General features: G+C 42.2%; 2 protein-coding genes and 1 non-coding gene across 3 annotated transcripts in view; all 3 read left to right on the top strand.

The window, feature by feature from the left end:
• Window positions 1–2606, top strand: part of RBM34 (RNA binding motif protein 34) — a 254736-nt gene extending 252130 nt beyond the window's left edge. Inside the window, exons 10-12 of the mRNA XM_050770093.1 lie at window positions 20–59; window positions 323–441; window positions 2245–2606. Of these exons, the coding sequence (XP_050626050.1) occupies window positions 20–59; window positions 323–441; window positions 2245–2520 (435 nt within the window). The 3' untranslated portion in view covers window positions 2521–2606. The remainder of the gene's footprint in view (window positions 1–19; window positions 60–322; window positions 442–2244) is intronic.
• Window positions 2607–5223: 2617 nt separating this feature from the next.
• Window positions 5224–23870, top strand: TOMM20 (translocase of outer mitochondrial membrane 20). The gene is made up of 5 exons (XM_050770384.1): window positions 5224–5622; window positions 11270–11316; window positions 13739–13820; window positions 19117–19259; window positions 21096–23870. The coding sequence occupies exons 1-5, from the start codon at window positions 5502–5504 to the stop codon at window positions 21138–21140; spliced, it is 438 nt and encodes a 145-aa protein (XP_050626341.1). The 5' UTR covers window positions 5224–5501; the 3' UTR covers window positions 21141–23870.
• On the top strand, window positions 6284–6418 carry LOC126945319 (small nucleolar RNA SNORA14). The gene has a single exon (XR_007722401.1). It is a non-coding gene; the product is annotated as a small nucleolar RNA SNORA14 (small nucleolar RNA).
• Window positions 23871–24075: the final 205 nt, after the last annotated feature.

Genomic DNA, 24075 nt, shown 5'->3' with positions numbered 1-24075 from the left:
AACTGTCTTTTTGTTTCAGAGAGACAAGAGATCGGTTTTTGTGGGGAATCTCCCTTATAGTAAGTTTGTTTAAACAAAGTACGGTTAATGTTACTAAATAAATAACAAGGAAATAAGAACTGAGTAGTAATTTAGTGTTTTGATTTAAGACTAATTTGAAAGCACGCAACGTGTTTGCCATGGCAGCACATGTACTAAAAAGTATGCAATATAATGACTTATTATCATGGGGCCATGCTTAACTAGCTGTATTATTAAACATCTCCATGTTTCTGAGGAGCTCCCAACTCTTTACTTCCATTTTGGTTGAATTTGTTTTCAGAAGTTGCAGAATCTGCCGTTGAGAAGCACTTTCTGGACTGTGGAAGTGTCATGGCCGTGAGGATTGTGAGAGACCAAGTGACAGGCATTGGCAAAGGGTTTGGCTATGTCCTCTTTGAGGTATGGGAGACTAATGCATTGTCACTGTCCTTCGAAGTGCCCTGGGAGGCATTGATACTACTACGTGTCATCATTGAGAGATAACTTTCACTTCCATTCTCAAATTCCATCTTAAGAAAACTGGGCTGGGTGCAGTGACTCAACGCCTGTAATCCCAGCACTTTGGGAGGCCGAGATGGGTGAATCTCTTGAGCTCAGGAGTTCGAGACCAGCCTGGCCCACATGGTAAAACCTCGTTTGTACTAAAAGTACAAAAATTATCCAGGTGTGGTGGCGGGCACCTATAATCCCAGCTACTCAGGAGGCTGAGGCAGGAGACTCACTTGAACCCGGGAGGTGGAGGTTGCAGTCAGCCGAGAGTGTTCCATTTTTCTCCAGCCTGGGCCACAGAGCAAGACTCCATCTCAAGGGGGGAAAAAAGATACAAAAAATTAAAAAATTAGCCAGATGTGGTGGCTCATACCTGTAATCCCAGCTACTTGGGAGGCCAAGGCAGGAAAATCACTTAAACCTGGGAGGCAGAGGTTTCAGTGAGCCAAGATCACACCACTGCACTCCAGCCTGGGCGACAGAGCAAGACTCCATTTCAAAAAAAAAACAAAAAAAAAAAACCGGCAATGCGCGGAGGGTTGTGCCTGTAATCCCAGCACTTTGGGAGGCCAAGGCGGGTGGATCACCTGAGGTCGGAAATTCGAGACCAGCCTGACCAACGTGAATAAACCCCATCTCTACTAAAAATACAAAATTAGCTGGGCGTGGTGGCACATTCCTATAATCCCAGCTACTTGGGAGGCTGAGGCAGGAGAATCGCTTGAACCCGGGAGACAGAGTTTCTTGTGTGCTGAGATCGCTCCATTGCACTCCAGCCTGGGCAACACGAGTAAATCTCCATCTCAAAAAAAAAAAAAGAAAACTGAATTTATAACCTGCCATAATATATTGCTACAACTGCACCTATCCAAAATATGTCCCAGTTCTTTCTTCATACTAATTAAATGTTTTAGATCCTGGATATTAGAAGGACTAAATCACTGAATCTTCTCTACCTTCTATATGATAGAGTAAATAATTGACATTAAGGTATAAGAAAGTTTTATTCTTTGTACAAAATTAGTTATATTTAGTTCACTAATTTTTAACCAGTGTTTCATGCCCGACAATATTAAGGAGTAAAAGAATATCCAGGCTGGGCATATTGACTTGTGACTGTCATCCCAGCACTTTGGAGGGCTGAGGCGCAAGGATTAAGGTGAGGACTTCAAGTTCAGCCTGGGCAACATAGGTAGATGCCGACTCAACAAAAAAAATATAGAAGTAAGGCCGGGTGCAGTGGCTCACACCTGTAATCCCACCACTTTAGGAGGCCAGCGGAGGTAGATTGCTTGAGCCCAGGAGTTCAAGACTAGCCCGGGCAACATGTCAAAATCCCGCCTCTACAAAAAAATACAAAAATCAGCTGGGCGTGGTGGTGCATGCCTATAGTACCAGTTACTTGAGGGACTGAGGCAGGAGGATCACCTGAGCCTTGGGAGGTCAAGGCTGCAGTGAGCCACCCAATCTAGATGGCAGAGTGAGACCCTGTCTTAAAATAAGAAAGAAAAATTAAAAACTAAAAATCTAGCTGGTCATGGTGGCCAGTGCCTGTGGGCCTATCAGGAGGCTGATACACCTGGGATTGGATGGGGCTTATCTGTGCAAGCTCAAAAGTCGTTCTCGAATCTGTTAAAGTGACACTTTCACTAGTTTCTTTGCAGATGGGTTTCTGGTAGAAATTAATGTATTGTGTTTTCTTTTGATTTGCAGAATACAGATTCTGTTCATCTTGCTCTGAAATTAAATAATTCTGAACTCATGGGGAGAAAACTCAGAGTCATGCGTTCTGTTAATAAAGAAAAATTAAAACAACAAAATTCAAATCCACGATTGAAGAATATTGGTAAACCTAAGCAGGGACTTAATTTTACTTCCAAAGCTGCAGAAGAACATTCTAAAAGCTTATTTATTGGAGAAAAAGCTGTTCTTAAAACGAAGAAGAAAGGACAGAAGAAAAGTGGATGCCCTAAGAAACAGAGAAAATAGAAATAACAACCAGGAACTGCTTTTTCTTTTCCTGCTGAGTACTGCTAATAAAAGTGCAGTTATCTGCTGATAGCATTGTCTGCTAATCATGTGTTGAGTTTTACACTTTTTTGTGGATGGTATATGTGAAATGTGGAGACTTCCACATTCTCAGTTTATTCACATTGTAATACTACCTTTGAAAGTTTTTTGTTTTTTGAGATGGAGTTTGGCTCTTGTCTCCCAGGCTGGAGTGCAGTGGCGTGATCTCAGCTCACTGCAACCTCTGCCTTCCGGGTTCAGGCACTTCTCCTGCCTCAGCCTCCCGAGTAGCTGGGATTACAGGCGCCTGCTGCCATGCCTGGCTAATTGTTTGTATTTTTAGTAGAGACGGGATTTCACCATGTTGGCCAGGCTGGTCTCGAACTCCTGACCTCAGGTGATCTGCCTGCCTCGGCCTCCCAAAGTGCTGGGATTACAGGCATGAGCCGCCGCACCCACGCCTCCTTTCTCTTTCTTTTGCCTATTAAACCTTTGCTCTTAACCTTACTCCATGTGTGCTCAAGTTCTTGACTTCCTTGGCACAAAGCAACGAACCTTGCTTACCCCAAACGACGTTGCTTCAGTATCCAGGCTGCTCTCAAACTGCTGGACTCAAGCCGTCCTCCCAACTTGGCCTCCCAAAGTGCTAGGATTACAGGAGTGAATCACTCGTCAGTTCCAAGGGGTTAGAACTCCCAGGAACTGGGGGAAAAGGCCAGCCAAATTCTTTATTACACAGCCTGGTGTTACTGGAAAAGGGTCTGGATCCAGACCCCAACAGAGGGTTCTTGGATCTTGCCTAAGAAAGAATTTGGGGCCAGTCCACAGAGTAAAGTGAAAACAAGTTTGTTAAAAAAAATCAAGAAGATCAGTCGCGGTGGCTCATACCTGTAATCCCAGCACTTCGGGGGGCTGAGGTGGGCTTATCACCAGAGGTTAGTAGTTTGAGACTATCCTGGCCAACATGGTGAAACCCCATCTCTACTAAAAATACAAAAGTTAGCTGTGTGTGATGGCACACACCTGTAATCCCAGCTACTGGGGAGGCTGAGGCAGGAGAATTGCTTGAACCCAGAAGGTGGAGGTTATAGTGAGCCAAGATCATGCCACTGTACTCCAGCCTGGGTGACAGAGCAAAACTCAGTCTCAAAAAAAAAAGAAGTGAAAGAAGGGGTACTTCATAGAATGGTACACACTCTAAAGCAAGAGAAGGAACATGTCCACCTTAGGTACAGTGTTTGTATGTAACAGCAAAAAAATAATGGGGAAGATGTGCTCTACTACAGGAGCTTGTGACAAAGGATTTTTGTGTGTGTGTTTGTTGTGAGACAAGGTCTTGGCCCTGTCACCAGCTTGGACTGCAATGGTGTAATCATAACTCACTGCAGCCTCAACCTCCTGGGATTAAGGGATCCTCCCGCCTCATTCCCCATGTAGTTGGGACCACAGGTGTGTGCCACCACACCTGGCTAAGTTTTTAATTTTTTTGTAGAGGCAGGGTATCACCATGTTGCCCTGGCTGGTGTTGAACTCTTGGGCTCAAGCTATCCGCCCATCTGGGCCTGCCAAAGTGCTGGGATTACAGGTGTGAGACACTGCCTGGTCTTTGTCAAAGGATTGTTAATCCTCTGTAACTACTGTCTTCTGCAAGAATCAATATTTAAAGGGAAAATTAAACTAAGAATGCTTTTGTTCTTAAGATATCGAGACATCAGAACATTTCCTGGGTGTGTTAGGTAAACATTATTAACTTGTTCCCTTCCCTGTAAATACCCGGTGACCAAGAATGCCAGACTTCCTGGGAATGTGCCCCAATGGGTCTCAGCCTCATTTTACCCAGTCCCTATTCAAGGTAAGGTAGCTCTGGTTCCAGTGTCTCTGACACTGATGCTTGACTTCTTTGATACCCCTCAACTTACAGTGTCTGTTTAATGGCTGCTTTCAGCCCACGGTTTTCCTTGTCAGAATATCTTAACTTTGATCATATATATATAGTTTTATTGCATTTTATTTTTTTGAGACGGAGTTCTGATCTGTCACTCAGGCTGGAGTGCAGTGGCTCGATCTCGGCTCACTGCAATCTCTGCCTCCTGGTTCAAGTAATTCTCCCGCCTCAGCCTCCAGAGTAGCTGGGATTACAGGCCCACGCCACCATGGCCAGCTAATTTTTGTATTTTTAGTAGTGACAGGGTTTCACGATGTTGGCCAGGCTGGTCTTGAACTGGCCTTAAGTGATCTGCCCGCCTCAGCCTGCCAAAGTGCTGAGATTACAGGCGTGAGCCACGCGCCTGGCTTGATCATGTGTATGTTTTCATGTGGCTATAAAACAATTCACGTTTTCAATTTTTTTTTCAATTGTGTACATTTTTCAAGAAATTACTCCATTTAATTTTATTCCAGTTATCATAGAATGAGGCTATTCTGTAACATTCTTTTGAAATGGAAACGCTACGCACAATGGACTGTGGCAACTTGAAAAGAAAGAACAGTTTAATTCAAACAAGTCACAGGCTGCCTGTGTTAGACAAGATGAAGCATTCGCAGTCCGGGACCCTGCATCCTTGTCTGCCACAAACAAGGGTGTCAGCTAGTCTTCTGAGTACGTGCACGCCAGCAACGCGCCCGCCTCGTTACAGCATGGTCCGCGGGTTTAAAAAAAAAGTGCGCGGTCACGTGCAAATTCCCGACTCCAGTGCGTACACGAACCGGCGCACGAGCATCGGTGGCGTGGCCCACTGCGCAGCCGCAGGAGCCGCGCTCCGGACCTCTGCTCAGGCACTGCCGCGGACTACCTCGAGGCCCTTAGTTGACTGGGACCGGAAGTGGCGTGTGCTCTGCCTTTCCGAGTTCCTGGCCCGCGGCCGTCGGGTGTGAGCTGCGCCGACCTCTCTGAGGGTTCGTGGCCCACCGCTCCTTCGCCGTCCCTGCCGCCACCGTCCACGCTCAGCGTCGTAGAGAAGATGGTGGGTCGGAACAGCGCCATCGCCGCCGGTGTATGCGGAGCCCTTTTTATTGGGTACTGCATCTACTTCGATCGCAAAAGACGAAGTGACCCCAACTTCAAGAACAGGCTTCGAGAACGTGAGTGGGTCCTCTCTTCCCTGGCCGGGCCTGCTGCCTCCGTCCGTCGCCCTCCACAGGAGGGGTCCTTGCAGCCCACCCTCCTGTGGGCCGCCCAGGGCGACCGCGTGGTGCGGCCCGCAATGGGCGATGGCGCTGGCTGCGCCGCTCTGGGGGCTCTACTGCCCGGCAGGAATTCCCTCCATTTTGAAGGAAGGATTTTTCCTGTTTTGTTTTCCCCAAACACTTTAGCCGTGCAAATGCATTCTTGATTTGTGTTACAATCTCGGGTGTGTATGGCGTGGGGAGGAGGTTGTCTCTTTTTTTGTCGTTCATCTTTTTAAACCTCTACTCTTAAAAAAGTCGTGCATTTTTGTCGCGAATTTTAGTCTTGAGGCTAAATCCGCATGCTCAGTGCAGTAGCATTGTTGCTTTTCTTTTTTTTGAGACGGAATCTCGCTCTGTCGCCCAGGCTGGAGTGCAGCGGCGCGATCTCGGCTCACTGCAACCTCCGCCTCCGGAGTTCAAGCGCTTCTCCTGCCTCATCCTCCCCAGTAGCTGGGATTACAGGCGGCCGCCACCACGCCCGGCTAATTTTTTGAATTTAGTAGAGACGGGATTTCACCATGTTGGTCAGGCTAGTCTCGAACTCCTGACCTCAGATGATCCGCCCAGCTCATTGCTGCATTCTTAAACCCTCTTGGTAGCTTAGTTCTAAGTGCTTCCAAGATATGAGTGAATGCTATAGAAATTGCAGGGGAGTCCAAAGGGCTGCGCTTCTCCCGTGGCTCAGTCTTATTTCATACCTGCGACATCTTTTAAGAGAGGTCTACAAAAGGGGAATCGTGACATGAAAACCATTGTGATCCACCTTGAATTTTGGGAGAATCTTCATTTGCATCACCGAAGAGCAAATTTGTTGGAATAAGAAATATTTTTGTAGCTGATCTTGTTCCGCCAAATTAATTTTTGAAATTAAAATTGATACATAAATTACTAAAGTCCAAGGTGTACAAAGAAGGGATTATTGTTTATTTAAGTAACAGTGGTTACGATTTAATTTAGCTATACTAAGTCATTTCAAGCGTTCAATAGCCATGTGTGAGCAGTGACTCCAGCGCTGATGTTACTAGCACTTAGAATCAGACATCTAGTTCCAGCTTTCTTATGTTTTAGGAGGGAAGGGATATAGACATAATTTGATTTATGACTAGGTAGACTAATAGAATACTGTTTTGGATTCAGACCCTGAATTTCTAGGGCCAGGTTAGCGGCGTAATTTGTGGTTTCTGAATTCTAATTTCCGTAGTTGTAAAATCAGGTAATGCCACCTGCCTCTTGTTGGTCTTGTGAAGATTGAGATGTTTGAATTGCCTCCCACGTTTCCTGACATGGGAAATGCTCCTCCATAAATGCTAGTAGTCAAATTTTGCCTTCAGGTTATTTTCCTGTAGTTGCCAAAATGGGTGGCAGCTGGCGGATTTGGTGCAAATGCAGAGTTATAAAGAATGGGTTAACCCTGTCGTCCGTTGGAAACCCTGAAGTCCTGTTGCAGAAACAAGAGCTATCATTTTACACAAATGGAGGAATGTTATTTCAAAACTTCTCCGTCATTTTCAATCTAAAATTTTTTTTTCTGGCCTAAGCAACTTAATGATTGCAGTGAATTACTTAGCTGCAGCAGTAACTTTAGGCAAGTAACTTCAAGCTTTAGTTTTGTCTTTTTTAAAATGGTGTAGTGTAGAGTTTTAGTTTTAGTACTGTTCCTCACACATGGTAATTGATGAATGCTAGAGATTTTTGTTGTTGTTTGTTTGAGTCTCTGTTGCCCAGGCTCGAGTGCAGTGGGATGATCTCGGCTTGCTGCAACCTCCGCCTCCCGGGTTCAAGCAATTCTCCTGCCTCAGCCTCCGGAGTAGCTGAGATTACAGGCGCACACCACCACATCTGGCTAATTTTTGTATTTTTAGTAGAGATGGGGTTTCACCGTGTTGGCCAGGTTGGTCTCGAACTCCTGACCTCATGATCCGCCCGTCTCGGCCTCCCAAAGTGCTGGAATTACAGGCGTGAGCCACTGCGTCCAGATGAGATTTTTTTATAAGTAGAATTATTTTGTTGTTTGATGTTTTTGTTATCAAGTAGAATTTATTTAGAATAATCTTGTAGTCTGTTTAAAGGTAATTGTGGCCGGGCGTGGTGGCTTAACGCTTGTAATCTCAGCACTTTGGGAGGCCGAGGTGGGCGGATCACATCATGTCAGGAGTTGGAGACCAGCCTGGCCAGCATGGCGAAACCCCCTCTCTACTAAAAATACAAAAATTACCGGGGTGTGATGGCGCGCACCTGTAATCCCAGCTGCTTGGGAGGCTGAGGCAGAATTGCTAGAATGTGGAAGGTGGAGGTTGCAGTAAGCCGAGATTGCACCACTGAACTCCATCCTGGGGGGACAGAGCAAGACTGTGTCTCCAAAATATATGTGTGTGTGTATCTGTCTGTCTGTCTGTCTATCTATCTATCTATATCATATATCTGTATCATATATAAGTATAAATAGGCCAGGCGCAGTGGCTCACGCCTGTAATCCCAGCACTTTGGGAGGCCAAGGCAGGTAGGTCATGAGGTCAGGAGATCAAGACCAGCCTGGCCAACATGGTGAAATCCCGTCTCTACTAAAAATACAAAAAAAAAAAAATTAGCTGGGCGTGGTGGCGTGCGCCTGTAGTCCCAGCTACTTGGGAGGCTGAGGCAGGAGGATCGCTTGAACCTGGGAGGCTGAGGTTGTAGTGAACCGAGATGGCGCAACTGCACTCCAGCCTGGGTGACAGAGCGAGACTTGGTCTCAAAAAAAAAAAAAAAAGTGTAATTGCGTGACTGGCTGATTTTAAAAACTTTGGCGTTATTTGGCCTTTGTGAAATGAAATTTATTTCAGTTCAGTTAATTTTGAGTTTTTAAAATTAATTTTTTTTTTTAAATTTTGAGTTCTTCTAAGACTTATTTCCAGTAGAATATTTACATTTGCAATAAAGAGCAGTTTCTCACATAAGGCACGTAGCTTGTTGGCTTTCTTCTTTTTTGTTAAGAAGAGAGGCTTACTTTGGGAGGCCGAGACGGGGGGATCACGAGGTCAGGAGATCGAGACCAGCCTGGCTAACACGGTGAAACCCCGTCTCTACCAAAAAAATACAAAAAAACTAGCTGGGTGAGGTGGCGGGCGCCTGTAGTCCCAGCTACTTGGGAGGCTGAGGCAGGAGAATGGCGTAGACCCAGGAGGCGGAGCTTGCAGTGAGCTGAGATCCAGCCACTGCACTCCAGCCTGGGCGACACAGCAAGACTCTGTCTCAAAAAAAAAGAAGAGAGGCTTAGGCGGCCAGGCGCAGTGGCTCATGCCTGTAATCCCAGCATTTTGGGAGGCTGAGGCGGGTGGGTTACAAGGTCAGGAGATCGAGACCATCCTGGCTAACGGTGAAACCCCGTCTCTGCTAAAAAATAGAAAAAATTAGCCGGGCATGGTGGCGGGTGCCTGTAGTCCCAGCTCCCTGGGAGACTGAGGCAGAAAAATGGCGGGAACCCGGGAGGTGGAGCGGAAGAGAGGCTTAATTGTTAAAAATGAAGGTTGAGGTTAAATTTGGGATCCTAATTTATTTAAACTTTTTGTCACCTGTTAGCAAAAGCAGAGTATCAGGATCCTTGAAGCATAGTTTTTATCATTCTAAATTATGAGTAAATTAAATGTAATTTCCAAATTACAATGCCAACTGCAGGTGCATTTCACTTATATGGGACGGATAAAATGATGTTAAAAATATATTAAGCATCTTATTTAAATGAATAAATCTTGGAAACATTGAGTCAAGGCTTGATTTTGCTCATTGTTAAATTTCTTTATGGTTTTTCAGTTGATTACTATCTCTCCCTTTATCACAGAGATTCTGCATTATACTCTATCTGAAAATATGTTAATGTAGCAAGTTAATTGTATCATGAAACTAAAGCCAGAATTTTAATCTTATTGCTAAAAATGTAAAGCAACTCAGAGATCTTAAAATTTGGTAGCTGTGTCAGTTAAATGTATTCAGTGGCAATCACATACTCCTCCCCACCTTATTAAAAAAACTTATGACTAAGTTTCACTTTCCTGGCTTTCATGATCAGTTTTGTCATTTTCCCTAAATTCTGGTTTAGCAAATTGTATGTCTCATACAATTGATCCCGCAAACTTGGCACATTCATTTCTGAGGTGCCTTTTGTTTTGATGGTAATAATGTCTTCTCCACACTATTAACTATGGAGGCAGAAGAGAGTCATGTTTCAAAAGCCTGGGTTTGAGTTGCTATTCCACCATTAAGTAATTGCGACCTTGATACATTTTCTTATCTGAAAAATGGGGATGATAATAGTTCCTGGTTTTTTGTTTTTTGTTTTTGTTTGAGACAGAGTTCGCTCTGTCACCCGGGCTCAAAAAAAAAAAAAAAAAAAAGAAAGGAAAGGTACCTTGACCATAGTAAATGAACCTTCTGTCTGCAGATAGGCAGACCTCTTTTATGAGACAGAGTCTCGCTCTGTTGCCCAGGCTGGAGTGCAGTGGCTCTATCTCGGCTCACTGCAACCTCCGCCTCCCAGGTTTAAGTGCTTCTCCTGCCTCAACCTCCCGAGTAGCTGGGACTACAGGCACCCTCCACCACACCCGGCCAGTTTTTGTATTTTTAGTAGAGATGGGGTTTCACTGTGTTGACTAGGCTGGTCTCAAACTCCTGACCTTGTGATCTGCCTGGCTCAGCCTCCTAAAGTGCTGGGATTACAGGTATGAGCCACTGCGCCCGGCCCTCAGACCTCTTTAGTCATGCATTGAGGCTTGGATTTGTAGAGTGCTTTCAGGTGTTCAGAGGACATTTGCTTGTTTCATGGCTTTTGTTTCTCATTGTAGTCTTCTAAGATTAGACTGACCTTATCTTGGGAGAGTGAGAGATTTGCGTAAAATCACCCAGCTAATAAATATTAGCTAATAATAAGTATTGGAGCCTTACATTTTCTTAACTATGTCAGTAGTTACTCTATGTCTGTCATTGGTAGTTTTTAATGATTGTCAATTTAGGGGTAGTCCTCCCTCAGTTTCTTTGAGTGATTGGTTCCAGGCCTCCCCTGGATACCAAAATCTGAGGATGCTCAAGTACCTTTAAGTGGTATAGTATTTTCATATAACCACCATATGCCTCCAGTACACTTTAGGTTTTTTTTTTTTTTTTCATTTAAGAATGCCAGTTTTCAATATTCCGTAAAGATATAATCTGGCATATTTCAGTAATAAAACTCCCTAATACTAGTGGCGTAATTCTTACCCCTGTTACATGTCCTGTGTTGGTTGGAAGGGGGGACTTGATCTGCTTATTGTAATTACTTTAGAAGTCCAGCTGCTGGAGCTATCTCCATCTTGTGAATTGCTAGATCTTCTGCACCAAAGGGAAGGAGAACGCTCCAGTGCAGTGTCACATTGCCTACAGCTCATTGACCAGACTATTCTTATGTCCTTGATAGATCACAGGGAGGGATAGATTCCTAGAGTTAGAAGTGTTTTGCAAATGGAATTAATGACTACCACAGCAATTAGAATTCTTTTCATTCCCATTTTTATAATGACAGAATGTAAATATAACATTACATTTCTTGTAGGAAGAAAGAAACAGAAGCTTGCCAAGGAGAGAGCTGGGCTTTCCAAGGTATAGTCTGGTTTCTGTTTAAATTATAAATATTATTTTAAAATCTGTAATTGGAAATGTCATTAAAATGTAATTGGAAAAAGCTAGTTGATACTGGACATTGCATTTTTATTTTAAAATACAGCTTATTTTTAGGAGTAGGTGAATAACATAGTTTCACTGACAATTATCAGGTCCTTCATTATTTCTTTTGCTAGCCATAACAACAAACAGCTTACTGTGTGAACAATAATTAAGGAACAATATGAGGGCCTCAAGACATTTGCACCAAAAGATGAAAAGTTGCTACTCAGGTGCTTCAAAATGATACAATATTACACTTAAGATTTAATTTCCTTACTCCAGCTTCCTTTGAAAGAACCATGGGTTATTATTTCAAAAATTATTCAAGATTATTCAAGCCCACTGATCCAGAATCCCACTGCCCTGACAGATTTTTGCCTTGTTGCAGTACACAGTTCTGGATATAAAACTTGCAATTTATTTTTTCTTTTCATAGATCCTGAGTTCTTGATTATTTTTAATGACTACGTAGGTTTATCTACTTGGCAAAAAATATTCTGTGGTATGTGTAAGTAAATTAAGTAAATGTTAATCATTGTGTGTGCAGCTTTTCCTTTTTATTGAGATGAGTTCTATTGTCTGGGTTCTTAGGACTTAGATTACTGGATCATTAGTGGTTCTTTTTAAAGCAAGTTGAGACAAGGAAAAATTAAGTCAACCAGTATGTTTTGTTATTTTGAAACAGTTGTGTAAACACAGCTGGTTGACTGGACATGGTAATAGTGAAGTGAAAATGGGAGGGAACTACTTCGTTGTTCTAGTAGGTTCAGACTACGTTTCTGAAATGTGTAATGTGTTTATTATGCTTTTGGTAACTTATATTTTTAAGGGCATAGGAAAATGGATTGAGACATGCACCAGTATGTATTTTTAGATTCAGAAATAGAATTAAATTATTGCCATATGCTGGGATAGTCCATGAAAGATGTCTCCACTATCAGAAATTTAAACTGTTTCACTTGTGTTGGCTAGGCTAATAAGAGCATGTACAATGTAATTAAGTTCCAAAAACTTGCACTAATAGAAGTTTAGGTTGGTTTTCTCTCTCTCTCTCTCTCTCTCTTTTTTTTTTTTTTGGAGGTAGAGTGTCACTCTGCCACCAGGGTGGAGTGCAGTGGCATGATCCCGGCTCACTGCAACCTCTGCCTCCCAGGTTCAAGTGATTCTCCTGCCTCAGCCTCCCAAGTAGCGGGACTACAGGTGCATGCCACCACACCCAGCTAATTTTTGTATTTTAGTAGAGACGGTGTTTCACCATGTTGGCCAGCATAACCTCAATCTCTTGACCTTGTGATCCGCCTGCCTGGGCCTCCCAACATGCTGGGATTACAGGCATGAGCCACCGCACCCAGCTACTGAAGTTTAGGTTTTCAATAAAAATGGCCTTTTTTCTTTGAGACAAGGTCTCACCCTGTCACCCAGGCTGGAGTGCAGTAGCGGTGCAATCACAGCTCACTGCAGCTTCGACTTCCTGGGTTCAAGCAATCCTGCTTTAGCCTCCCTAGCAGCTGGACTATAGGCATGGGCCACCATGCCTAGCTAATTTTTCATTTTTTTGTAGAGAGAGGCTGAGGTAGGAGGATCACTTGAGCCTGAGAGGTGAAGGCACTGAGCTGTGATCACACTACTGCACTACAGCCTGGGCGACAGAGTGAGACCCTGTCTCAAAAAATAGTCTTTTAGATGCATGTAAAATCTAGGCTGGGTGCGTTGGCTTATACCTGTAATATTAGCACTTTGGGAGGCCGAGGTGGGTGGATCATCTGAGGTCAGGAGTTTGAGACCAGCCTGGCCAACATTGTGAAACCGTATCTCTACTAAAAATACAAAAATTTAACTGGGCATGGTGGCAGGCGCCTGTAATCCTAGATACTCGGGAGGCTGAGGCAGGAGAATCACTTGAATCCGGGAGGTGGAAGTTGCAGTGAGCTGGGATTGTGCCACTGTACTCCAGCCTAGGTGACAGAATGACACTGTGTCTCAAAAACAACAACAAAAAACAAATCTATATAAAATAATGTTGAATCATAAGGACAAATTGATTACAGTTGTATAAAAATCTACAATAATGGCAATCCGAAAATAGTGTAAAGTGCATAGATGGTATAGATTTTGTACTCTTTTTACATTCAAGTTAGAGCTTTCTAAGAATTTTTCAAATACAAACTCAAGTTTTTTCTTTTATTCGTTTGAATGTAGATGAACTCCTAATTCCTACAAGCGTTATTCAGGAGTAAAGTTCTTCTATCAGTTTTTTTAGAATGATTGATTGGGTTTTTATTGTTTTTATTGATACCTGTGTATTGGTTATATCCCCTGGCATAATTGTGGTGTCAATTATTAAATATTTTATTTCCAGTTACCTGACCTTAAAGATGCTGAAGCTGTTCAGAAGTTCTTCCTTGAAGAAATACAGCTTGGTGAAGAGTTACTAGCTCAAGGTAATAGTCATTGAAGCACTAAGGAACTGGGTAGAGTTTTTCTCACTGATAGAAATTTATAATGATAAGGGGTTTTGTTTGTGTAATTTGGTTATAAGAAAAGGTACTCCAGATATCTCAAGGCAAGTTTTTAGGCACTTAATAATTGGAAGATTATTTTGTGTAAGACTGGCTCTAGAAAGAAATATTCCTTGTGGGATATTGTTGTCCATAATATGTTTTAAGTGAGTTTTAGGTTTTCTTGCTATATCATATGATATAGAAGATATAATAAGTTTTTACAAATGAGGTTCTCTTACTCTGAAGTAGTTTCTAATGTATAGCCATAGTGCGATATGTAAATAGTAACTGAAGGAATATGAGCTAGGAATATACTACTCAACTCCTTCATCTAATCTTCAGATCTTTTCCAGTATTTATAGGAAGGAATGGCTAATGTAAGGTCCCAGAGAAGGTTAATTTACCTAATCAAGGTCACACGGTGAGTTCATGACCCCTTATTTCAGAACCAACTTGTTATCTGATCCAGAATTTAGCCTTTTCATTACATTGTACTTCATTTATTTCATCAACAGTGCTAAGAAGTTTCTAAAAAACATTGTCAGTCTTTAAAGTTCAGCTGTGAAATTGAAATTATCAAATTGACAAACGTGAGAACCATAATTTACTCAGTAATCTCAAATGTAGATTTGAACTAGTTGCTATCATTAATAAAACTGCAGTCAGGTATTTTTAAATTCTGATTGCTGTATCAATAGATTTAGATAGAATTTAACTACATGATGTGGGGCATTTGTGTGTGAATGGGTTTTTGTTGTTTCTTTTATGGGAGAATTTAATCCATTGAAAATGGTGGTAACTACCTTTTTATGTCTCCCCTTTGCCAAGAAATACTTTTTTGATGTCAATAGAATTGCTCAATTAATTTGACTTAGAGTCACAGTACTCAAATTGCCAACAGACTGGGAAGAGTTAAAAATCATTGAGTAGGCCGGGCGCGGTGGCTCAAGCCTGTAATCCCAGCACTTTGGGAGGCCGAGATGGGCGGGTCACGAGGTCAGGAGATCAAGACCATCCTGGCTAAAAGACTAGCTGGGCGAGGTGGCGGGCGCCTGTAGTCCCAGCTACTCGGGAGCCTGAGGCAGGAGAATGGCGTAAACCTGGGAGGCGGAGCTTGCAGTGAGCTGAGATCTGGCCACTGCACTCCAGCCTGGGTGACAGAGCAAGACTCCGTCTCAAAAAAAAAAAAAAAAAAAAAAAAAAAATTATTGAGTAGGGACAGACATGGTGGCTCATGCCTATAATCCCAGCACTTTGGGGAGCTGAGGCAGGAGGATGGCTGGAAGCCAGGAGTTTGAGACCATCATCAACAACAAAGTGAGACTCTCATCTCTACAGTAAATGAGAAAATAAGCCAGGTGCCATAGCATGCACCTGTAGCCAACTGCTGGGAGACTGAAGTAGGAGAATATCTTGAACCCAGGAGTTTGAGGCTCCAGTGAGCTGTGATGGTGCCATTGCATTCCAGCCTGGGCAACAGAGTGATATGCTGTCTCTTAAAAACTGTATACATAAAATCTGTAACTGCAGAGGAGTACAAGATAGGCACCAATCAGGAGACATTTCCAGGTCTCCTACAGGCCTCACACTGCAATTTCTCCATCAGTCTGAGAGAGGACCCAGGCATTGGGGAAAGGGAAGGCATTCCCCCTCAGTGCTAAAGCAGTGCTGCATACTGAGTTGCTCTGCTCCTTGCATCTTATAACACTGGGTTTGATCTTCCTATGCTGATAGATGGATTTTATGATATTCTTGATGCCATTAACAAAAGATACCACTTATGATTTGACCGTTCAGTCAGCAAAAGTTGTAGCAGCATCCACTTTGCACAGGAAGGGAGCTCAAGATGAGAAGATCACTGCACTTGAGGTTGTGTCAGTGTGTCTTCTACTACACTTGAGGTTGTGTCAATGTATCTTCTTTGGCATTGTTGCTAAATCTGCAGATAAGGTAATCAACAGTGCTAGTTGAGAAGAGATGTAATTATGGTATGTATTCAGAAGCAGGAACTGACTTAGCCAATCTTTTGATTACTGTAATTCTAAACTGACCATCAGTGGATCACTGTGCAGCCCTGTGTCTGATCTCTTGTGATGGGTATCATTACATAATCATTTCAGTATCTGGGAAAGGAATTGACCAAGCAGCTCAAGATGGTGCCTGCAGACCCAGATGACAATGACCTACACAACTGGAGTATCCTGAAACATTGTGTAGATGGGACAATCATAGTCCTCACATTGGCAGTGGAGATTCACCTGTTTCTGATGGATGGTCAAGAGGTTAAGAAAAGCTCTTGGAAACCTTTACTTATACTCAGGTGCCATCAGATACTCCGCAGTACTCAAAATTTTACCCAAAATGTTTCTCAGTCTTTGCACAGCAGCCAATTGGTAGAACAAAAAACATATACCAGACTTAAGAGCCTAGAAAGAACACCAGAGTGACTATCCTGATACCCAGGCTTGCCATCAGCTGACAGGGTCAAGTGCATTGGGTGTGATGGTAGAGATACTCCCTAAGACATACTTAATATCCTCAGCTTGCTGGGGAAAAATTAGTAAGGTTGATCTGAAACTGTTTTCTCGTTTCTTTTTTTGAAGTGGAGGTTTACTCTGTCACCCAGAGTGCAGTGACTAGAGTGCAATGGCGCGATAAGGGCTTACTGCAACCTCCACCTCCCAGGTTCAAGCGATTCTCCTGCCTCAGCCTCATGAGTAGCTGGGATTATAGGCATGCGCCACCAAGCCTGGCTAATTTTTTTCTATTTTTGGTGGAGATGGGGTTTCACCATGTTGGTCAGACTGGTCTCGAACTCCTGACCTCAAGTAATCTGCCTGCCTCGGCTTCCCAAAGTGCTGGGATTATGGGTGTGAGCCACTACACCCAGTCCATTCTTACTCTTTGAGATCAGTTTCCTGTGAATTTATATAATGGAAAATTGGTAAATAAAAAGAACCTAGTAAAAAGTGATCTTAATGGTATTAACAACTGGAAAAGGTCTGAGGTGTTTTTTGTTTTGTTTTGTTTTGTTTTTGAGATGGAGTCTCATTCTGTTGCCCAGGCTGGAGTGCAATGGCACAATCTCAGCTCACTGCAACCTCCACCTCCCGGGTTCAAGCGAGGGTTCAAGCAATTCTTGTGCCTCAGCCTCCCAAGTAGCTGGGATTACAGGCATGCGCCACCAGGCCCAGCTTTTTTTTTTTTTTTTTGAGATGGAGTCTCACTCTTTCACCAGGCTGGAGTGCAGTGGCACGATCTTGGCTCACTGCAACCTCTGCCTCCCAGGTTCAAGTGATTCTGCTGCCTCAGCCTCCTGAACAGCTGGGACTACAAGCACGTGCTACCACACCCAGCTAATTTTTGTATTTTTAGTAGAGAACGGGTTTCACCATGTTGGCCAGGATGGTCTCGATATCTGGAGCTCATGAGATCCAACCACCTCGGCTTCCCAAAGTGCCGGGATTAAGGTGTAAACCACCACACCTGGCCTAATTTTTGTATTTTTAGTAGAGATGGGGTTTCACCATGTTGGCCAGGATGCTCTTGAACTCCTGATCTCAGGTGATCCACCCACCTCGGCCTCGCTAAGTGCTGGGATTACAGGTGTGAGCCACTGCTCCCATCCAGTTCTGAGATTTACCTCAATTGCATGCTAACAGGTTAGTTTGCCCCAATTTCATGGATGCTGGCAAAAGACATGAGACCCCTGGGCTAGAGACAAAGGACAGCTCGTTATTCACTGCAATAATAGTAACAAGGGTATTGGCATTTGCACTGGTTTCCCAAGCCACAGCTCCTATAGGCAATGCAGAAAGTCAGGGGACACATGTACATGTAGTGGGTTACATATAGGAGAGGAGCCCTGAATTTAAGGATCCTTAAGTTTTTATAATGGGCAGTAAACATGTGTGCACTTTTCCCTACACATAGGGAATGTTGCAAACCTGCCTTTGCTCCAGAGGGAGGAAGTTTCTATTCTGAGGTTGTTCACTGTACAAACATCCTTGAAAAGACAGTTTGGAGCGAAGGCAGTAAATATCTGCTCAGAAGTGCAGAAATGTGAGAAACTTGAGGAGAATTGTACCTCTACTTGTATTGTTATTTTTTAAAAATATATCTAATGGCATTATTTTTATGTAAGGCACGTTAAAATATTTTGATGGGAACCTCCTATACAGAAGAGTGCTTAATTTAAAATACTTAATTAGCATAGTTTTGCTCAAATAATTTGGGGCAGTTTTTGGAGTTTGATTTAAAGTGGAATTAGGGCCAAGTGCAGTGGCTCATGCCTGTAATCTCAGCACATTGGGAAGCCAAGACAGGAGGATTACTTGAGTCCAGGAGTTTGAGACCAGGCTGAGCAACATAGTGAGACTCCGTTTTTACAAAAAAAAAAAAAAAAAAAAATTAGCAAAATTAGCCCGGTGTGGTGGTGCACACCTATGGTCCTAGCTACTTGGGAGGTTGAGGTGGCAGGATTGCTTGAGCCCAGGAAGTTGAGGCTGCAGTCAGCCAAGATCCAGCCTGGGTGACAGAGGGAGATCATGTCTCAAAAAATAAAATAAAATGGAGTTAACTAAGGACAAGGTGCACATAGCAGATACTTAATATTTATTGAATTAAGTGAACTTTGAAAAACTGTAAGCCTAAAGTGTTTTTTTTCAAATGTAATGTGTCTGTTGAAGGATATTTGTAGATAAAGGAAAATAAACCCTCCCACTCAGAGTTAATCATGGCTTTATTTCTCCTGTCATATTTCATTAGTGTGACCATTTTTCCTGCTAGTATCACTTAAAAAATTTTTTTTCCTTCTCATGTAATACCATTCAAATAGTACAAAGACTTGGCTTAATGTGAAATTGAATCTTCTTTCCACCTCAGTCCCCAGTCTTGTAGTTCCCTGTTACAGAAAAGTACTATTCGATTCTCAGCAATTGTCTCATGTAGTCTTTCAGAAATATTCCAAGTATATAAATAGTAATACTTTGACATTTTTATACATTGATTTCCCCCTTATGTATGTATGTTTGAAACACTTCCATATCAGTACATGTAATCTGAATCATTCTTGTTAGTGGCTTCATAATAGCTGTATGAATGCACTATAGGTTATTTCCAGCATTTTACTTGCATAGCGTTTTTGGTCAGCATCATTTGGATATGGCGTGTAAAGTTAATTTTGACAAAGGCCAAGACTTTTCGGGTTACATGTAATTTTATGTAAATCTTACAGGTGAATATGAGAAGGGCGTAGACCATCTGACAAATGCAATTGCTGTGTGTGGACAGCCACAGCAGTTACTGCAGGTCTTACAGCAAACTCTTCCACCACCAGTGTTCCAGATGCTTCTGACTAAGCTCCCAACAATTAGTCAGGTAAGGAATTGGAATGTTATGACATAAAAGTGAGTAGGATTTAGAACCGAATGATTAGGGACATTTTAAAATGAGCCTAATGAACATGATGAAATAAACTCATGTGTATAATGAAAACAAACGAGAATATCAGTGCTTGACATTTTCTTCTCTGATGGGAAACATCCAGATGACTGCCCAGATCTAGTGATTGTGCCCTGGAATGGATCGGGAAGTATGTGTCTTAGTGATAAGTCTCAGGTCTTAGTAGTCAACTGTCCAAATTCAGGTCACTCTTGGCTACTTTCTACAAGTAGCTTTCTGCCTACTCTTCCAGGAGACCATGCCTTCTGTTAGGTGATCTGACAAAGGAGCCTAGGTAGCTGTAGCCTAGATATTAGGGCATTCAGGAGCATGGATTCCCTCTGACTCACTTGTGTAAAGGCTCAGTGCCTCTGCTGCTCATGAGGTGCTCTCAGTTTGTAGTTATTTGACGTAGTTATTTGAGTTTGTAGTTATTTGATGACATCCCCAAATCCCTACTCAAAAATGCAAAATACCATTAATATACTGTAAAAGATTAACTTATGTGTAAATTAGGAGTTAATTAAAATGCTTTCTGTTCATTTTGAGTTCAAGGAGCCCAAATGAATCTACTTTTTGGAATAGTGTGTCAATTACATGTATCGATTTCCCAAGTTGTTATGATTAAAACAGTGAATGATGATAGGAAGTATTTACAGAACTTGATAGTTTTAACTGGTTAATTTTTCAAACTGATTTTTACTCAACTGAATTAGAAAAGGACTGGAAAGGGAAGTAAAGGTCCCAACGATTTGAGGGAACGAGTTGGACAACCAAGGACTTGGGTCTAAATTGTTTTTATTTAGACTAATGTGGTTCTAGTTCTAGAGCATTCATACTGGAATCATCAGTTTAATATTACGCTGTTTGAAAGGCAGCATGGTATAGTACTTTTGGAAAATTGGCCTGAGGGTGATGTTTTTTGGAATATTTGTAAATACACTATGAAGCCTAATTCCTTAAAAATGACCTCTGAATCACTCAGTTATCAGTGTTCTTGGTTTGCCTGGGAGTGAAAAGATTTTAAATTCTTTTTGGTTTTAGTTACATAATCGACTGATGTAGTATTATGTAATGATGGCTGGATACGGTGTCTCATGCCCTATAATCCTAGCACTCACTTGAACTCAGGAGTTCAAGGCCAGCCTGGGCAACATGGTAAAACCCTGTCTCCACCAAAAATTAAAAAAATTAGCCGGGCGTGGTGGCATGAGTCTGTGGTTCCCGCTACTCAGGAGGTTGAGTTGGGGGAGGATCGCTTGAGCCCAGTAGGCAGAGGTTGCAGTGAGCCGAGACTGTGCTACTGCACTCCAGCCTGGGTGTCAGAGACCCCATCTGAATTAAAAATATATATAATGTAATGCTCTGTCTCCTTTAGCCGGGCATGGTGGCACGAGTCTGTAGTCCCAGCTACTCAGGAGGCTGAAGTGGGGGAGGATTGCTTGAGCCCAGGAGGCAGAGGTTGCAGTGAGCTGAGATTGTGCTACTGCATTCCAGCCTGGGTGACAGAGACCCCATCTGAATTAAAAATATATGTAATGTAATGCTTTGCCTCCTTTGTTAACTTGACTTTTGAAATGGGACCGACAGTAGTGTGATCATTGTTTTCTTGGATGCTGACGGTGTGTAAAGTATTACATATTGAGTTAAATGTCAGAATGGGTGAATTTTACCAAGATTCAATTATTTGAATACAGAGAGCATTTTATGTTGAAGTTAGAATCCTGATTACATGCTTATGACACTTTAAAAAACTATTTTTTTTTCTTTCAGAGAATTGTAAGTGCTCAGAGCTTGGCTGAAGATGATGTGGAATGAGAAACAAATGTCAACATAATAAAATCTCAGTTAAAAATATTTTAAAAAGTCTTGGTAGTTGAGCAGCTCTGGGGAAATAAGGGCAAATATGCTTGTTATGAACTACACTGAAATCTACCAAAGTTAATGTTTACTTTGTGTAGATCCATTTGTCTATTTTATTTATTTTTCCCAGTGAAAAGTGTATTTTGATAATTTTTCATTTTATAAATACACTATGAGTTACTGAAATATGGATTTTGTTTATTCCTGAAACATACTTAAACTGTACATATGACATGGCTTATGTTAAAAATACCCAGTGCTCAGTTTTGAAAGATAGGCAAAAAACAAAAAAAAAGTATAGGAGAAATTGAAGAATGTACACTTTTAGCTGGCACATTTTGCCGTAAATCCGGAAATTTGATAGGCTTGTGTTTGTGAAAACTGAGCATTGAAGGTTTTGATTGATCATTTCTTTCCATTTAATCTCTGAGACATAAGTATGTGAGGTGTGCTGCTGTGCTGGGTTAACAGCTTCCTTCCCTTTCTCTGTATCAGTCTTGAAATGTTCTGTTTAAATCAGTAGGCTTAATGTGTTCTGGGTATTTATCTCCTTGTATTTTAAATATATGTAGTTGCAAATAGCACCAGTAATTAGATCTCTGTACACCCCAGTCTAGCCTTGTGAGCTTCGCCAGTTAGTGTGTGCTCACTTTCCCTCCATTTGTTACATGAGAGAATGCGTCTGCTGATCTCTGAAGTGTCCCTTTTAGCTTCTGATTCATTGGGTTCTGTTGGGCATCTTTAAATCCACCTTAACCTGAGGAATGTATGTGGGCAACCAGGCCCTGCTTTTTTTATATTCTGAATTTTGCATGCTTGCCTGACTTAGTATTTCTGAATTGATCTTTTTTTTTTTTTTTTTAATGGTTTAACTATCTTGATTTTCACTGAAATTATATGGTTCTGTCAGTACTTTGTAAATTAATCCGAAACTTTTAAGGTAACTGGATGATCTGCTTGTAAAAATGTTTGTTGCCTTTTGCTTTTATCTTCAGTGTACCTCCTCAATCCTACTTCAACTGGATTAATTTATCTTGTTAAACGATGAGAGTAAGTTGCAACCTTGTGACTGAAGTCTTGAAAAGAGTGGAGCAGGTGGGACCTCTTATTCTCAAATAGTGACATATTCTCCATAGTCACAGATCCAGTTTCAGAACTGAGTAAGGATCCTTGGTACTTGGTGGCATCTGTTGAACTGAGGAGCATTTCTCATTGTAAAGATTGCCTTTGTTCTGTCTAAAGAAGTCTGTGGAGAAATCCCAAAGACTTTTCCTATGTACTAGGCATTTTATTTTGGTTGACTTACAAACTCTTCTTAATCATTACTAATCTCGGTTTTTTTGTGGTGTAGTGGAAAGAGAAACAGTTCTAGTTTCTGCCTCTGATTAGCCGCACAGCCTTGAACAAATCACATTTCATCTTTGAACTTACCTCTACTGTTACACTAGGCGACTCACATTTGAGGACTTTTCTTGGGTATCTTGAGGGTTTGTGATCCTGAATCCTTAAACAGTGCTTTTTTGTTACACAGGATGCTTTTTTCGGGGGGTGACCAGTACAGATGTGCCAGTTAGTTTTATTAGTGGGATCCCAAATCCAGAGCAGTGCAGTGGTGATTGGTCAGTGGCTCACCAGGCAGCTAAGAAGTCTGAGGCAGCAGCCCAGACATGTGTAGAGGGGCAGCTAGAGGGAGAACGGATGGGAAAGGGAGCAAGAGGCAGACAGCTCAGCAAGGGAAGAGCAGACTCGGAAAAAGGAGGTCTGGCTGGAGGAGTGAGGGGCAGCTTAAGTTTGGGGAGGGTAGAAACACCGTTTCCTTGGCAACTGGAGTGCAGTATGAGCTGGGTATCACCTGGCTGTGAACATACTGGCTTTGCTGTAATGCTTGAAAAGGCAGTGGTACCTTCATTTTACAGCTCAGTAAGCCAAGTACATTTTCTTATTTAAATGACAACTTTGGTGCTTTAAAATGAGGTACCACTTTTTAAAGCTAGCTGTGTCAAGTTAAAGAAAGAAATCAGCACTTTTTTCTCCCAGAAATGTAATTGCCAAACACTATCCATTCCCATCTTAAGTTTTACAAGTGATAGAATCAGCTCGTTGTAGTGATGCTGGCCAAATGGTGCCCAGCGGGTGAGAACGGAAAAACCCCAGATTTCAGTGAACTAATACACAGCTTGAGTGTTTCCATGTGCTAATGTTGCACACTTACTAAAAACAAAAACTTTGGAAATGGAAAATAATGTAGTAGTGCAACAGTTGACATGCCTCTTTGGGCAAAGATACATTGTTTTGTTCCACAATTTGTATTTAAAGGCTAAATAACATTTAAAACGTAGACTTACTGGCCTTAGCAATGCTGGCCTGTTAACTGATAACTAGAACTTAGGTTCACATTTATGTAAAGTGTGTAAAAGCTAGTAGAGCGTGCATAGTAGGCACTCAGGAAATGTTTGGTTCCTTTTGCCCCTCAGTAAGTTTATTTTACCATCTTCCCGCCTGCCGTTCTGACTTTTAAGTCAGCCTGTGGACCAGAGTGTTAATGAGAGTTATTGCAGAAGAGACTGAGAAAATTGGTATATCATGCAGATAACATACAAAATCTTTTTGTAACGTAAAAAAATGCAGTTTTATTATTGCTTGTGCCTCAACTGTTTAAGTGAATATTAAAGGGCTTGGAGAAAACTTTGGCTTGGCGTATGTTTGGAGAACACTCTCTGCTGAATTTGATGAGTCTGAAGCTGTGGGTTTTTTGTTATTAACGTCTTTCAGGATGTCTAGAGCTGCAGGCTTCTCTGCCAGGAGAATGCACATTTGCCTCAGATTCCAGGTGAAGAAAATCCCTGTGGTCGTGTCAGCTCCCGAGGGCTTCCGGGTGGTGGTGGGCCCA

The sequence above is a fragment of the Macaca thibetana genome, chromosome 1 (genome assembly GCF_024542745.1).
Source record: "Macaca thibetana thibetana isolate TM-01 chromosome 1, ASM2454274v1, whole genome shotgun sequence".
In the NCBI taxonomy this organism is placed as follows: domain Eukaryota; kingdom Metazoa; phylum Chordata; class Mammalia; order Primates; family Cercopithecidae; genus Macaca; species Macaca thibetana.
Note: the sequence above shows the minus strand (reverse complement) of the source record. Positions and strands in the feature narration are given on the sequence as shown.

Bases quoted from the DNA above. Each gene is read 5' to 3' on its own strand.
- TOMM20 (XM_050770384.1), top strand. From the start codon at position 5,502: ATGGTGGGTCGGAACAGCGCCATCGCCGCCGGTGTATGCGGAGCCCTT. The intron at 13,821-19,116 runs GTAATAGTCATT...TAAATCTTACAG, and splicing joins TGAAGAGTTACTAGCTCAAG to GTGAATATGAGAAGGGCGTA. The intron at 19,260-21,095 runs GTAAGGAATTGG...TTTTTCTTTCAG, and splicing joins AGCTCCCAACAATTAGTCAG to AGAATTGTAAGTGCTCAGAG.